The sequence below is a fragment of the Hypanus sabinus genome, chromosome 1, assembly GCF_030144855.1.
Source record: "Hypanus sabinus isolate sHypSab1 chromosome 1, sHypSab1.hap1, whole genome shotgun sequence".
NCBI lineage: Eukaryota > Metazoa > Chordata > Chondrichthyes > Myliobatiformes > Dasyatidae > Hypanus > Hypanus sabinus.
In genome coordinates, this window is record NC_082706.1 from 136,648,140 (window position 1) to 136,661,146 (window position 13,007).

The 13,007-nt window shown below is 39.0% G+C and overlaps 1 protein-coding gene across 2 annotated transcripts in view; it reads right to left on the reverse strand.

Annotated features, from left to right (window-relative positions):
• LOC132398003 (intermembrane lipid transfer protein VPS13B-like) overlaps positions 1-13,007 on the reverse strand; it is a 1,044,617-nt gene that overhangs the window by 170,206 nt on the left and 861,404 nt on the right. For both annotated transcript variants that reach the window (XM_059976892.1, XM_059976883.1), the window contains exon 36: positions 6,971-7,363. In XM_059976892.1, the coding sequence (XP_059832875.1) occupies positions 6,971-7,363 (393 nt within the window). The remainder of the gene's footprint in view (positions 1-6,970; positions 7,364-13,007) is intronic.

The window sequence follows — 13,007 nt, forward strand, 5'->3', positions numbered from 1 at the left end:
GTCTTAGCCTTCATTCTTTCTGCAGTTCTTATGAATCAGTTCTCTGATCTTTACATCTGTACGTAATTAATACAGGATGCCAGCTCCTAAGCAGCATTGTGGAGTTATGAGCAAACTGCTGAAGCAACTGAACTCTCTGCAATAATTTATGGAACACAATATATTTTGCTGACTTGCCTTGTAAAGGAAATATAACATGTACTCTTGTGCTCAGCCGAATATTCTGCATACTTGAATATTTCGAAATCTGTATTTTAATTCAGCTTCTTGAAAAAATAATTTAACACCTTTCCCGGAACATTGCTCAGGGGGGCAGAAGCATAAAATACATCTCTTACATTACACTCTCACAGATGCTGACTATAGCAAATTGAGCTCTGGGGATGGTACTTAAGGTGTATTTAGCTGTCCATTCCCTTCTAAAGCAGGAACATGAAAACACTTAACATATGTTTTAAGAGACATTAAATTTAGTTCAAAGTAAACAATGGAAGCAATTTGTTTGATGCTGACATATATTCTGTTATTCATATTTTCTCCACCACTCCTTCAGCCAGGGCATGTGAAAACAAATCACACTACAAATTTAAGTGATCCCATTAATTTCTAACTGTATGGAGTCAGAGCAAAACGCTGTGGAACAGAGCTTCAAAGTGAATGTGTACAGCTTTGTTGTGCAGAGTGTATACCTTTGCAGAGTCAATATCATTTAGTCATCAGTAAATGCACACAGTGATGTTAAGCAGATGAGATTTGTGTAAATATAATTTATAACCTTTCCTGTTAAAATCATTACTATATTGACTGCTGGAAACTCATATTTGTTGCCTTCACTTCAAACACAGAGAAGCAGGCACATTTATTATTTTAATCCATCGTAGTACTTATTTTCACTTTATTGGGGCACTGTGGTGTTCTTTTACACATCATTTCTGTAGCTTTTAATTAAATTTTATGGCTTCAGCCAAGAATCCTGGATGTTTTGTGTCTAACTAGGTTCAAGCAGAGTTCAGGTCAGAGATGAATCAGAAGAAAACACAGAGATGGTTATCAATTTATATGATCTCATCTGGCTAAATCACAGAGAAGGCAGGTAAACAGCTGTCAGAACACTGAAGAGGCAACAGACCAAGTCACAGTTTTGACAACAACTAATTCTAACTAATTCCGCCAATAAACCACCGTTAAAAATTACAAATTTGAAAAATGTTGCTATTTTCCTAAAACTTAAATGATTAAAGAGAGAAAAAAGAACTAACTACAAGAGAGATATCTGATCTTTTCTCGCTCCACTAATCTTCACTTAAATACTTCAGCGTTATTTTTTAAACAATCCAAGAGCCATCAAGCTTAAGTTTCATGCTCTCTTGCATTTGTTATATTTATTTGAATTCTGCAGGACTGATCAGTGTCAACTTTTTAGCACAGAGCATTTCTGGAGCCTTTAGACTGCTTTAAGTTCACAATTTATTGCAGGTTTCTGGCCCAAGGATTAGGTGGTGGCTTGTTTCTTCAACATTACAACATCTGTTCTTTCCTCCTACATTTTACTTTCACTGGATTTCAAACACACCTCAGCAGAAGGCAAACACTGACAGGAATTAAGATTCTGGTGCTTTTTGTATTATCGCAAGATTCAGTGAAAGTTAAAGCTTGGTGTCAGTTAAACCCTTTTAGTTTTTCTTTTCAGAGAGTGGGGGATATGCTGTAATGACATTCAAAATCCCAGTTGTTACAGAGCCAATATGATCGTAACCTCTCATTGAGTGCAAGGAAGACGGAGGGTTTAAGCTACTTGGTGTCAAATGTGACAAAATCAAGGGACCCACACCCAATATTCTAGCCACAGTTCCAGGGGAAACTTTAATGGTGATTTGCATTCATCTCTACAAACTACATTTAGATTCAATCCCTCGTGGTCTCCTTAATGTTTAATTTGTCTGCCGGCTTACACCGACAAAAAAAAATTATTTCATGTGGTGCACACAGTAGTAAACTTCTGAGCTGCTTTCTAGAGGTGCAGCAGTACTTTTGATTCTATCTAATACAGCTTTCGTGGAATGTAGGTTATTCAGTACTATGGCAAAATAACACCAAACAATACAGACCATGAACTTTGATACGTTAAGTTGGGTTTATGATTGTGTTGTTTACCTTACAAAATTTCAGGAAGTAAATATTATAAAAATAGAGAGGGAAGACTAAAAAGTACTGTGAATTGAACAAAAATTGTTCTTATCTATCTTGTGTTAAAAACACACCAGGAGATAGTAAATTGGACCATCCGTCTAGAACTAGTTGACCTCCGTCACAGGTATGGTAGATTGGCTTCAGTGTCCTGGCTAGGCTATAGGGATACCAAACATGGGTCCAGCTTTCAATTATTAACTAATATCCAGTGTAGGAAGTATGTGCATCAGGTAAGGAAACATGATGCATTGTGTATCAAAACTCAAAACATGTTCCATATGTCCCACACAGTTACAGTGAGAATGTATAAACTCCTTACCCCAATCACTGATACAGTAATGTGTTATGCTAACTGCTACATTACCATGCTGCCGAAGAGTCAACATTTCAGGTTGAGGCCCTTCTATAGCAGACCAGATAATAGTCTTGAACTAAAATGTCGGCTGTCTATTTCCATCCACATTTCATGTCTGACCCATTGAGTTCCTTCAGAGTTTTGTTTGTTGCTTTTAAAAAAAATAACTACATTGCCTGTTTCCCTTAAGGAACTGAAGTATAAAAGACAAGAGCTGGTAGGTAACATTAGAACTGCAGGCCACACTTAGTCAGACCACAACTTGTGTATGGTATGTTTTGTGTTTAAATGCATTTGAAATAGAGAAGATGCAGGGAGCAAGTGCAAGTGGACAAGAAATGGGGAAGCAGAATTTTAAATGAACTGAAGGGCATAGCCCCTGAGAAGCCAGTGAGCACAGCAGTGGAACAATTAAGCAAGTACACATGACAAAGTTTCCAATAGTGATTACATATTGAGTGGTGAAAGGCAGTGATAGAGTGGATGTGGAGAGGATGCTTCTTATGGTGGGAGAGTCTAAGACCTGAGGATACAGCCTCAGAACAGAGGAGCGTTTGGCCAGAGAGTGATGAATCTGTGGAATTATTTGCCACAGGCAGCTGTGGAGGCCAAGTATTTATGTATATTTAAGGAAAAAGATGATAGTGTCTTGACTGGTCAGGGCATGAAGGGATATGGGGAGAAGGCAGGAGATTTGGGGCTGAGAGGAAAATTGGATCAGCCATGATGAAATGGCGGAGCAGACTCGAAGGCCTAAATGGCCTAATTCTGATCCTTTTTCTTACATTGGCCATTCTAATTCGACAGAGTCTGTGAAAGGGCTAGGAATTAAGGTAAGGTTTCCATTTGGTAATCAGACCCATCACTGGGGATGACCCTGCCATAAAAATACTTAGCAAACAAGAAAAAATCTGCAGATGCTGGAAATCCATGCAACACAAACAAAATACTGGAGGAACTCAGCAAGCCAGGCAGCAGCTATGGAAAAAAGTACAGTTGACATTCCTGGCCAAGACCCTTTGGCAGGACAGCTGCAGGAAATCTTTATGCATCCTTTGGGAAACTCTGAGGAGGATTGAGACAAGGATGGAGATAACAAAGGGATGACCAGCCATTAGATAAAATAGTTTGGGGTTATAATGCCAGCCAATGTTAAGACTTGAAAGGGAAATTGTGTGGTCAGCACTTTAACAGGAATTGGATCCCATTGATATAAACTGAGAGGAGATGGAATTGAAATGAGAGTGTAATAGAAGTGAGGGGGATGAAGAAGGATGGAGTAGAATGATTTAAGTGGATATGTGAGGAGAGAATGAACAGAATTACCAGAGATAAATTACTGGACTATCTACCTAGTTGCTGGTATTGAGAAGCAGTGTCTGTACCAACTGCATCAATGTGCCAATGAATTAGTTAACGGCTATTTCATCAGATACATATAGTGTGTATATATGGTTAATATATCGCTCCTTTCACCTTTCTTTCTCAAACTATTTTACAGCCAATTATGTAATTCTAAGGACAAGAATTTTAAGACTGTTCTAATGTTGGTCAAGTGGCTTGCTCATGGAAGCAAACCACAAGCAACATCATGATAATGACCAGATAAATACTTTTCAACAAAATGCTTCACGCACAAAATGCTGCAGGAACTCAGCAGGCCGAGAACCAACTATGACAAAAAGTAATTAGTCGATATTTTGGGTCAATACACTTCATCTGGTCTGAAGAAAAAAAGGATGAGAAGTCAGAGTAAGAAGGTGAGGGGAGGGGAAGAAGAAATACCAGGTGTAGTGATAGGTGAAACCAGGAGCAGGGAGGGGTGAAGATAAAGGTTGGGAAGTTGATTAGTGAAAGACATAAGGAGCTGCAGAAGGACATTGAGGTTCTGATAGGAGAGGGTAGAACACCAACAAAGAAAGAGAAGGGGGAGGAACACCAGAGGGAGGTGATGGGTAGATAAGACGATAAGATGAGAGAGGGAAATGGGAATAGGGAATGGTGAAAGGGGGTCATTTACCAGAAGTTCAAGAAATTGATGTTCATGCCATCAGGTTGGAGGCTAACCAGACAGAATATAAGGTGTTGCTCCTCCAAACTGAGTGAGGCCTCATCCTGGCAGTAGAGGAGGTGTTGGATGTCGGAATGGGAATGGGAAGTAGAATTGAAATGGGTGGCCACGGTGAGATCCTGCTTTTTCTGACGGAAGGAGCATAGGTGCTCGGTGAATGGTAGAGGTCTCCCAATTTATGTTGGGTCTCACCAGTACAAAGGAGGCCACACTGGGAGCACTGAACACAGTACATGACGCCAACAAGCTCACAGGTGAAGTGTCATTTCACCTGGAAGGACTGTTTGGAGCCCTGAATGATAGTTAGGAAGGAGGTGTGGGGCAGCTGTGGCACTTATTCCACTTGCAGGGATAAGTACCAAGAGGGAGATCAGTGGGGAGGGACAAATGAACAAGGGAGTCATGTAGGGAGTGATCTCTGTGGAAAGTAGGGTGGGGAGGGGTAGGGAAAGATGTGCTTTGTGGTGGGATCCCACTGGAGATGGCAGAAGTTATGGAGATTTATATGCTGGACGTGGAGGCTGGCAGGGTGGTAGGCAAGGACAAGAGAAACCCTATCCCTGGTGGGGTGGGTGGTGGGTGGATGGGGGAAGGGCAAACATGTGCGAAATAGAAGAGATTTGGGCAAAGGCCGCATTGATAGTGGAAGAAGGAATGCTCCTTTCTTTGAAGCAGGAGAATGTCTCATTAGTTCTGGAATGAAAAGCCTCATTCTGAGAGCAGATGCAGAGGAGACAGAGGTACTGAGAGATGTTATTGTTACAAGTAACAGAGTGGGAAGAGGTATAGTTCAGGTAGCTGTGAGAATCACAGTGTTTATAAAAGATTTCAGTAGATAAACTGTCTCCAGAAATAGAGATAGAGATCAAGCAAGGGGAAGGAGGTGTCAGAAATGGACCAAGTAGATTTGAGGGTAGGGTGGAAGTTGGAGGCAAAGTTGATGAAGTCAATGAGCTCAGCATGGGTGCAGGAAGCAGCACCAATGCTGTTATCGATGTAGTATGGGAAAAATTAGGAAGTGATACCAGCGTAGGCTTGGAACATAGCCGACAAAAAGGCAGGCTTAGCTGTGACCCATATGAGTGCCTATGACTACATCTTTGCTTCACAGGAAGTAAGAGGAGCTGAAGGAGAAATTATTGAGAATGAGGACCAGTTCTGTCAGATGGAGGAGAGTGGTGATGGAGGGGAACAGATTGAACAGATAAAGAAGCAGAGAGATTTAAAGCCTTCCTGATGGGGGTGCATAGGAACTGGACACATCCATCATGAAAGTGAGACAATCGGGGCCAAGAAAAGTGAAGTCACTGAAAAGATCCAAGACGTGAGAAGTGTCATGGATGTAGGTAGGAAGGGACTGAACCAGTGGGGATAAAACAGAGTCCAGGTATGCAGAAATAAGAAAATGCTTAACTGGAAAATGCTCCTTTGAAACATTGTTATGACTTCTTTTAATAACTAAATGAATAACTACCCTGGAAATTGTTTGAAAATGCAAGGTATATTTTAAATACAGAGCAGTATTTCTTTTTGTCTTCTAATCTAAACTTTCACAATGAATGAAATTTGGCAAGTCTGACAGTCATTTGTACCAGATGACTTTAGCGAACTGGTACTACTCAGGAGATCAGGAAACATAACAAATCATTTACACCTTTTTATATATACTTGTATAAAACATCTTTGTACTTCTAGCTTTCTAAAACAGAGTATTTGATAGCACAGTGAGGAAATAACAGGTAACAAGTTAGCCCTCTCTGTGCCACTTTAATTTACATAATTCATTACTTAAGGTCCAATAAAATCTTTCTGGCAAGTCCTAGAAATAAGAATATAATCTAAAGAGTAATAATCCAATTTTTAAAATTGATATAAGAAATACGGTACCCACTCACATTTCAACATATTACTATTGTGAAGTGATCTTTGGTGCCTTTCCTTTTCAAACTAGTTAGTTTCAATACATAATATTAAATCACATTCATACAATGACCAAACACTATAGATATTGAAAATATAAAAAAACAAAAGCAAAAATTGTTGGAAATATTCTACAGGTCAAGCAGCTTCTGTGGAGACAGAAATAAAGCTAATATTTCAGGTAGATGCCCTTTCAGTTGTAACTTAAATGTCAATTAACTCTTTTTCTCTTGGCATAAATGCTGCCTGAACTGCTAAGAAACTCCAGCATTTTTTGTTTTTATTCCAGGCAAGTCATCCAATAGGTGAAACAAAATGGCTCCTTCCACACTTGGCAATGGGGTAAGTAGGGCTTAAACTAACATTTTCTCATATAACTTGCAACATTAGATCACAGAGATGTAAGCTGGACCTATCAGTTTAGTTTAACTCACCTGTGGGCTTGGGGCCTACTCTTATGTTCAGAACACCTTCTAGGCTCGAAAGTGAGGTCAGAATAGAAGGCTTGCTGGGATGAGGTAACATCTCCATCAGAGCAACAATCTGAACTGTGTGGATGGAAAACTTCTGAAAAAATGACATGGCTTTCCAAATGTTTCCTTGACAAATTGCTCTCTCAGTGAATGATCCTGGTTCACTCTTCACTCCAAATGTTGATGTAAACATCTCATCTTTATTGTAAACTCTTTTGGGGGAGACTGCAGCTTTGGAGGTGATCTCATGATTATATCTTGGCAGTATCCTCTTTACAAAATTTGTTACTTGATCCAATTTGACAAGACTCAAGTTGACCTTCCAGGGACGTGATAATTCCAAATGAACTTCAGCTGTTTAAAAAATAAAACACTGTATTTAACAAAAATAATCACTCATACCAAGTAGAAAAGTTAAGAAAGACTGACATACTTGTCAAAGCAAAAAGGCTGGTTTAGTTATTTTGCTGCATGTATAATAATAACACACACATAACCATGGCAGCCAGAAAAAAAACAGTAATAAGAGAAAGAAATATTCAAATCTACGCACAAAAAGTTTTCATAAAATTTTAGTAACTTGTTTGTATGATTTTCTTTTGCTATCTGAGGAAAGTGTGCAAAGTCCAGATCACAACAGCTTTCTGATTATTGAACCAGTCCTTTACCTTACAATCAGAAATGGCTGTGCAATGACGTTGAGGTTCTTGTTTTTCTCCAAATTTAAGGAGTCATTTCTTCCACCTTATCCATTATACAGATTTGGGCTTAAAAATAATTTTTTAACATGATGGTCTCCTTTAAACTTGAATTACTTTCAATTTAACTGGCAGTATTTTCAAGTTAAGAGTGGGTGGAATCTCCTATTCCTCAAAATTCAGCTGCTTTCTAAATCATTTACCTTCTTTCAAATAAAACACTGAAACAAAATTTATTCAAGTGTACATCTTGTATGTATTAGTCAATTTGTCAAATCCACAGGCTTCTTACCAACACTGGGGGAAATACAAATCAACTAATTTTTAAACAATACAGTAAACGCCACATTATAAATCTCAAGTTACGATTAAACTGTGTAGTAAGTCAAGTAATAGACATTTGGGGTGAATTAGAAGAGGTGTATGCAATCCTGGGGTGGAGCTGGTCTAGCTTGTGACACAAGTGCTGAGATTCAATTAGGAATCCTGTGCACGTCTGCGTTGCTTCCTTCAAGCATATGTTATTTTGTAGTAGACAGGTTCAGCTTTTACTTTGCATATGCCTTTTATTAAGAAGAAAAGAAATGGTCACTCTTGTTACAAGTGTACAATGTGGTCTAGCATCTGTTACAACTACAACACAGTGGATAGTTAGACAATTTTAAAGAGAAAGCTCACATTGGATTGAAAGAGCTGTTATTGATTAGAAAATGCAATTTGCCACATCTGATTACTGTTGAGTTTAAGTAGTGATGCTGCTATTTAAATACTTCACCTTTATATATTTCAGAAAGGTGATTTATCTAAATCCCATTCCAGTTTCTAAATTTTAAACTAAACTTTAGTTTCAAATTTATTTAAGATATGTCTTTTGACCAAATGCACAAGGACTAATTCCCAGGCGTAATTTTAGATGAACCGTAAACGTATGTTCAATCCAATACATAAGTGGATGTAGAGATGTTGTTTCTGTGAAAGAAACTAACAGAAATTTTCAAACCCTCAGGAGAATCCAATTCATTTTGCAGCCAAGGTATTGATGGTATTTACTGTTGCAAAGTTGGGAATCGCAGCAATCAAGTTGTGCACAGCAAGGTCTCACCAATATTAATGAGATAAACAAATGTTTTGGTGATGTAGGCTGAAGGATAAATGCTGCCCAAGAGAATGTTGCCAAGGGTTCTTTTGGTATCCACCAGAGAGGAGATGGGGTTAGGTAGAAAGAAAGCACCTCCAGCAGTGCAGCAGTCCCTCAATACTCAGCTAAATTGTTGGCACAGACTACGCATTACAATAGCTACAATGTAGCTGGAACCCATAATGTCATACACACAAGATGCTGGAGGAACTCAACAGGTGCACAGCATCTATGGAAATTAATGAAGAGTCACATTTTGGGCTGAGACCCTTCCTCAGGACTGGAAAGGAAATGGGAAGATGCCAGAATAAAAAGGTGAGGGGAGAGGAAGGAGGCTATCTGGAAGGTGATGGGTGAAGGCAGGTGGGTGGGAATGTTCAAGGGCTGGAGAAGAAGGAATCTGATAGGAGTGGACTATAGGAGAAAGGGAAGGAGGAGGGGACCCAGGGCAAGTGATAGGCAGGTGAGAAGACATAAAAGGCCAGAGTGGGGAATACAGGAAGAGAGGAGGGGAATGGAAATTTTTTTGACTGGAAGGAGAAATCGATATTCATGCTATCAGGCTTGAAGCTACCCAGACGGAATATAAGGTGTTGGTCCTGCATCCTGAGTGTGGTTTCAACTATTCATTCTGGTACAAGAATCAACTCCTCATTCTGGTACAAGAGGAGGCCATGGACCAACAAGTTGGAATGCGAATGGAAATCCAAATTAAAATGTCTGGCCACTGGGAAGTTCCACTTTTGACAGATGGAGCTGAAGTGGTCAGTGAAGTAGTCCCCCAATTTACAACAGGTCTCACCGATGTAGAGGAGTCTACATCCAGAGCACAGAACACAATAGATACAATAGATGACCCCAGACAATTCACAGGTGTTACCTCACCTGGAAGGACTGTTTGGGGCCCTGAAGAGTGGTGAGGGAAAATCATCATCATTCTCTGTTGTTTGTAACAGAATTTAAGCAGTTTTTTTGCCAGAAAATACATTGAATATGTATCCGAAAATTATGTATTATCTAATTATGTCTATATTTCTTCCCTAAGTACACATTTTAAAAATGTGCCTGGATATGAAGACACTGCCATTCAAGTAATTCATTACAAAATTGAAAGTAATGTATGAAGTAACTGTGGCAATATTCCAGAAACTAGGCTATTATAAATGTCTCAAATCCATCTGTGTACCATGATATCCTGGTTTAACAGTATGCATTAGAGAGCCAGTGTATAACAGCATCTTTACTGAAGACAATTTCTTTCAAGTGTTAGTTGTTGAGTTCAAACTATTTGTATTTCCCAGCATTTTTCTCTTTATATGAAATAGGTCTCTGACTAAGTAGCAAAGAGGTGAAGGAAGGATGTCAACTGGAAAGTGAATTGACAATCCAGAGGAAAGGTGAATTGGGGCTTGGGGAAGGGTCAATGACATGGTAAAAGGATTATGCTAACAGACATGTTTTTCAGGATGCTTTAGAAGGAAACAAGAGGAACCAGCCAGAGATTTTGAAGGAGAACTACAGGGAGCAATAGAGTAATGTAAGACAGATGACAATCCCTTAAGGTAACATGAAGGTAAATATGTAGAAGCAGTAATACAAACCCTTATGCTACTAGGGACAACTATTAATGACTGCATAGGTTGACCTAAATATAACAAAATGAGACCATGGAGGGATTTTAAAGGAATGCATTAAAATCTATGTGTTAGGCAACAGAAGCAAGAAAAGGGAAATAACAACTGTTTTGAACAGTTAAGTATCTGTTGAATGGAGTACACTAAGGTACTCTTGAGAGATGACATCACTGTTTAAAAGAGCATTTCCCTCTGCAGTGTATGCACCCTCCACAGCAACATAGAAAGAAGAGCAGTTGAAGGCTTATGAGAAGGAGTGAGTAGAAAGATCTATGAAGGTAGTGGGAGTGGAGGCCCAGAGGTTTCCAGAAGTTAGAGTGAATTGACTCCTGGGTCAGATAGCTATCTGGGTCCTATGCTGCTTCTGTACTCTCTCATTTCTTTATTTCTTGTCTCATTTCCTGACTTTGATGTGCTTCTATTTTTGAAAGAGAACAAAATGGAAATCATTGTATTGAAGATGACTCAGAGGTGACCTTGTCAAATTATGAACAGATTCTGTGGGAAAGGAGCAGTAGGCTCCATTAATCGGGGGAGGGGGGGGGTGGGGTAGTTGGCAGGGATAACAGGGATATCCACCTGATGGATATTCATTTTCCAGCACCCAAGAGGCCTATTGCTAACCTCAGCCTCCAAGAACAACAGCGTGACCTTTCCAAAGGGTCGGGGTAGATCTTAACAATATTCCTTGGTGAGCTTCTTGTTGTAAACAAACAAAACAATGAGGTCTTGTAGGCCCAGGTTTAATCAACATAAAACTTTAGGTTTATGTTAATTAGCCTGCATCAAACCAGATATCACTGGCTAAGTTATTTGTATCATTATGACTGAGATCAAGAAGGCTTGCACGCCTGACTGATTTTGTCACTTTATCACATGGGCACAGGTACAGATACAGTATTAATTTTGGGTGTCTGGGATCTCTGTCCCCAGAAGCTTTTAGACCGTCTGTTGAATTGGTTTGTCCCAGCAAAAGTATCTGAAAAACATCATGTGCAAATAATGTCAACTAGTAGCAAAACAGTATAAATGTTTGAAAACACTGGGATTGTTATGAACAAGGAGAATGACAAAAAGAAGAACTAGAATTCATGCCTCAACCTTTGGCTTGTGTGACGGACAACTCGTTTATCTGCAACTCGTTAGTATGTGCGTAAGTCTTGAACCCATGTTTGGAAATCCTTTTTAGTTTATAAGTCTATTTAAATTTGAAAATCTTTTATAAATCAGAAAATCCTGTGTTAGTTTTAAATGTGCGTTAGAACTATTTGTCTAAGTTTAAATGTGTATCATTAAAAATAAAACAAACTGTGCTTATACTACTTTGTTAGCTGAAAGTATCCCCATGCAGTGGGTACTGGCAGCAAGATCTCACCACAAAGACTAGATAGGGAGGAAACCAGCATTTAAAGAGTAGGCTGATACAGCAGAACCTCACTATAGTGAGGGCATCTGTAAAAACCTATATCGGATAGAACTTAAAATTTCCTTTTGCATTTAGGGCTTTCTGGACAGTGAACCCAATACCATGACAGGAGACAATCACAAGAATCAAAAATTTAGAATATAAAATTGTCACTAATAAATCTATTAAGAAAATCATAGGAAAACCTCTCCCTAAAAAGATGTGATAATGTGGAACTTGATACTACATGAAATGATTCTGATAAGCATCATATCATTAAAGGAAAAGTTAGATTTAAAAGATAAATAAAAATGCTTAAAGTAATAGGATGACCAGACTTAAAATTAAGGGATATATAATGTCTAAGAAATGGGAAAAATTATCCTGTTCATCTTCAAAGTATTGTCATGGATGTTTCACCTTTCAGGGCAGATGGAATTTCTTGCTATAGTGGCTCATCTGACAGTCTAGTATTAGATCCCTGGTCTAAATTTAGTGCTTAAATAGCTGGAGCATAACCTAACATTACAACCTTATGAATCAGTGCTAAGTGTGATACCCACTATGCCAAGTCTGATGTTTAGTATTAAAATAGCACTTGCAATCACAGAAACCACTGGCATAAGAATCACACAAGACACGGGCAGAAACATCAAAGATTGAAAGGTCCAATTTAATGTCAGAGAAATGTATACAATATACATCCTGAAATGCTTTTTCTTCACAACAATCCACAAAAACAGAGGAGTGCCCCAAAGAACGAACAACAGTTAAATGGTAGAACCCCCAAAGTCCCTCCAGCTACCCTCCCTCCCGCACGTAAGCGGCAGCAAACAATGATCCCCCCCACCTCACCGGCAAGAAAAGCATCGGCACCCTCCACCGACCACTCGAGCCTGAGCAAAGCAATAGCAAATACACAGACTTGCAGTTACCCAAAGACTTTGTGCTTCACTCGGTATATGACATACCACAGGCTCTCTCTCAGACACATAAATCAGCATTTATTTCAATAGGCCTGATACATGTTTTTTACATTAGATTTATTTTGAAAAGGAGTTGTATTTCTAATATGTAGCCGATATTCTTTAATAACAGAGAATTTTGTCATAACTATTACAAA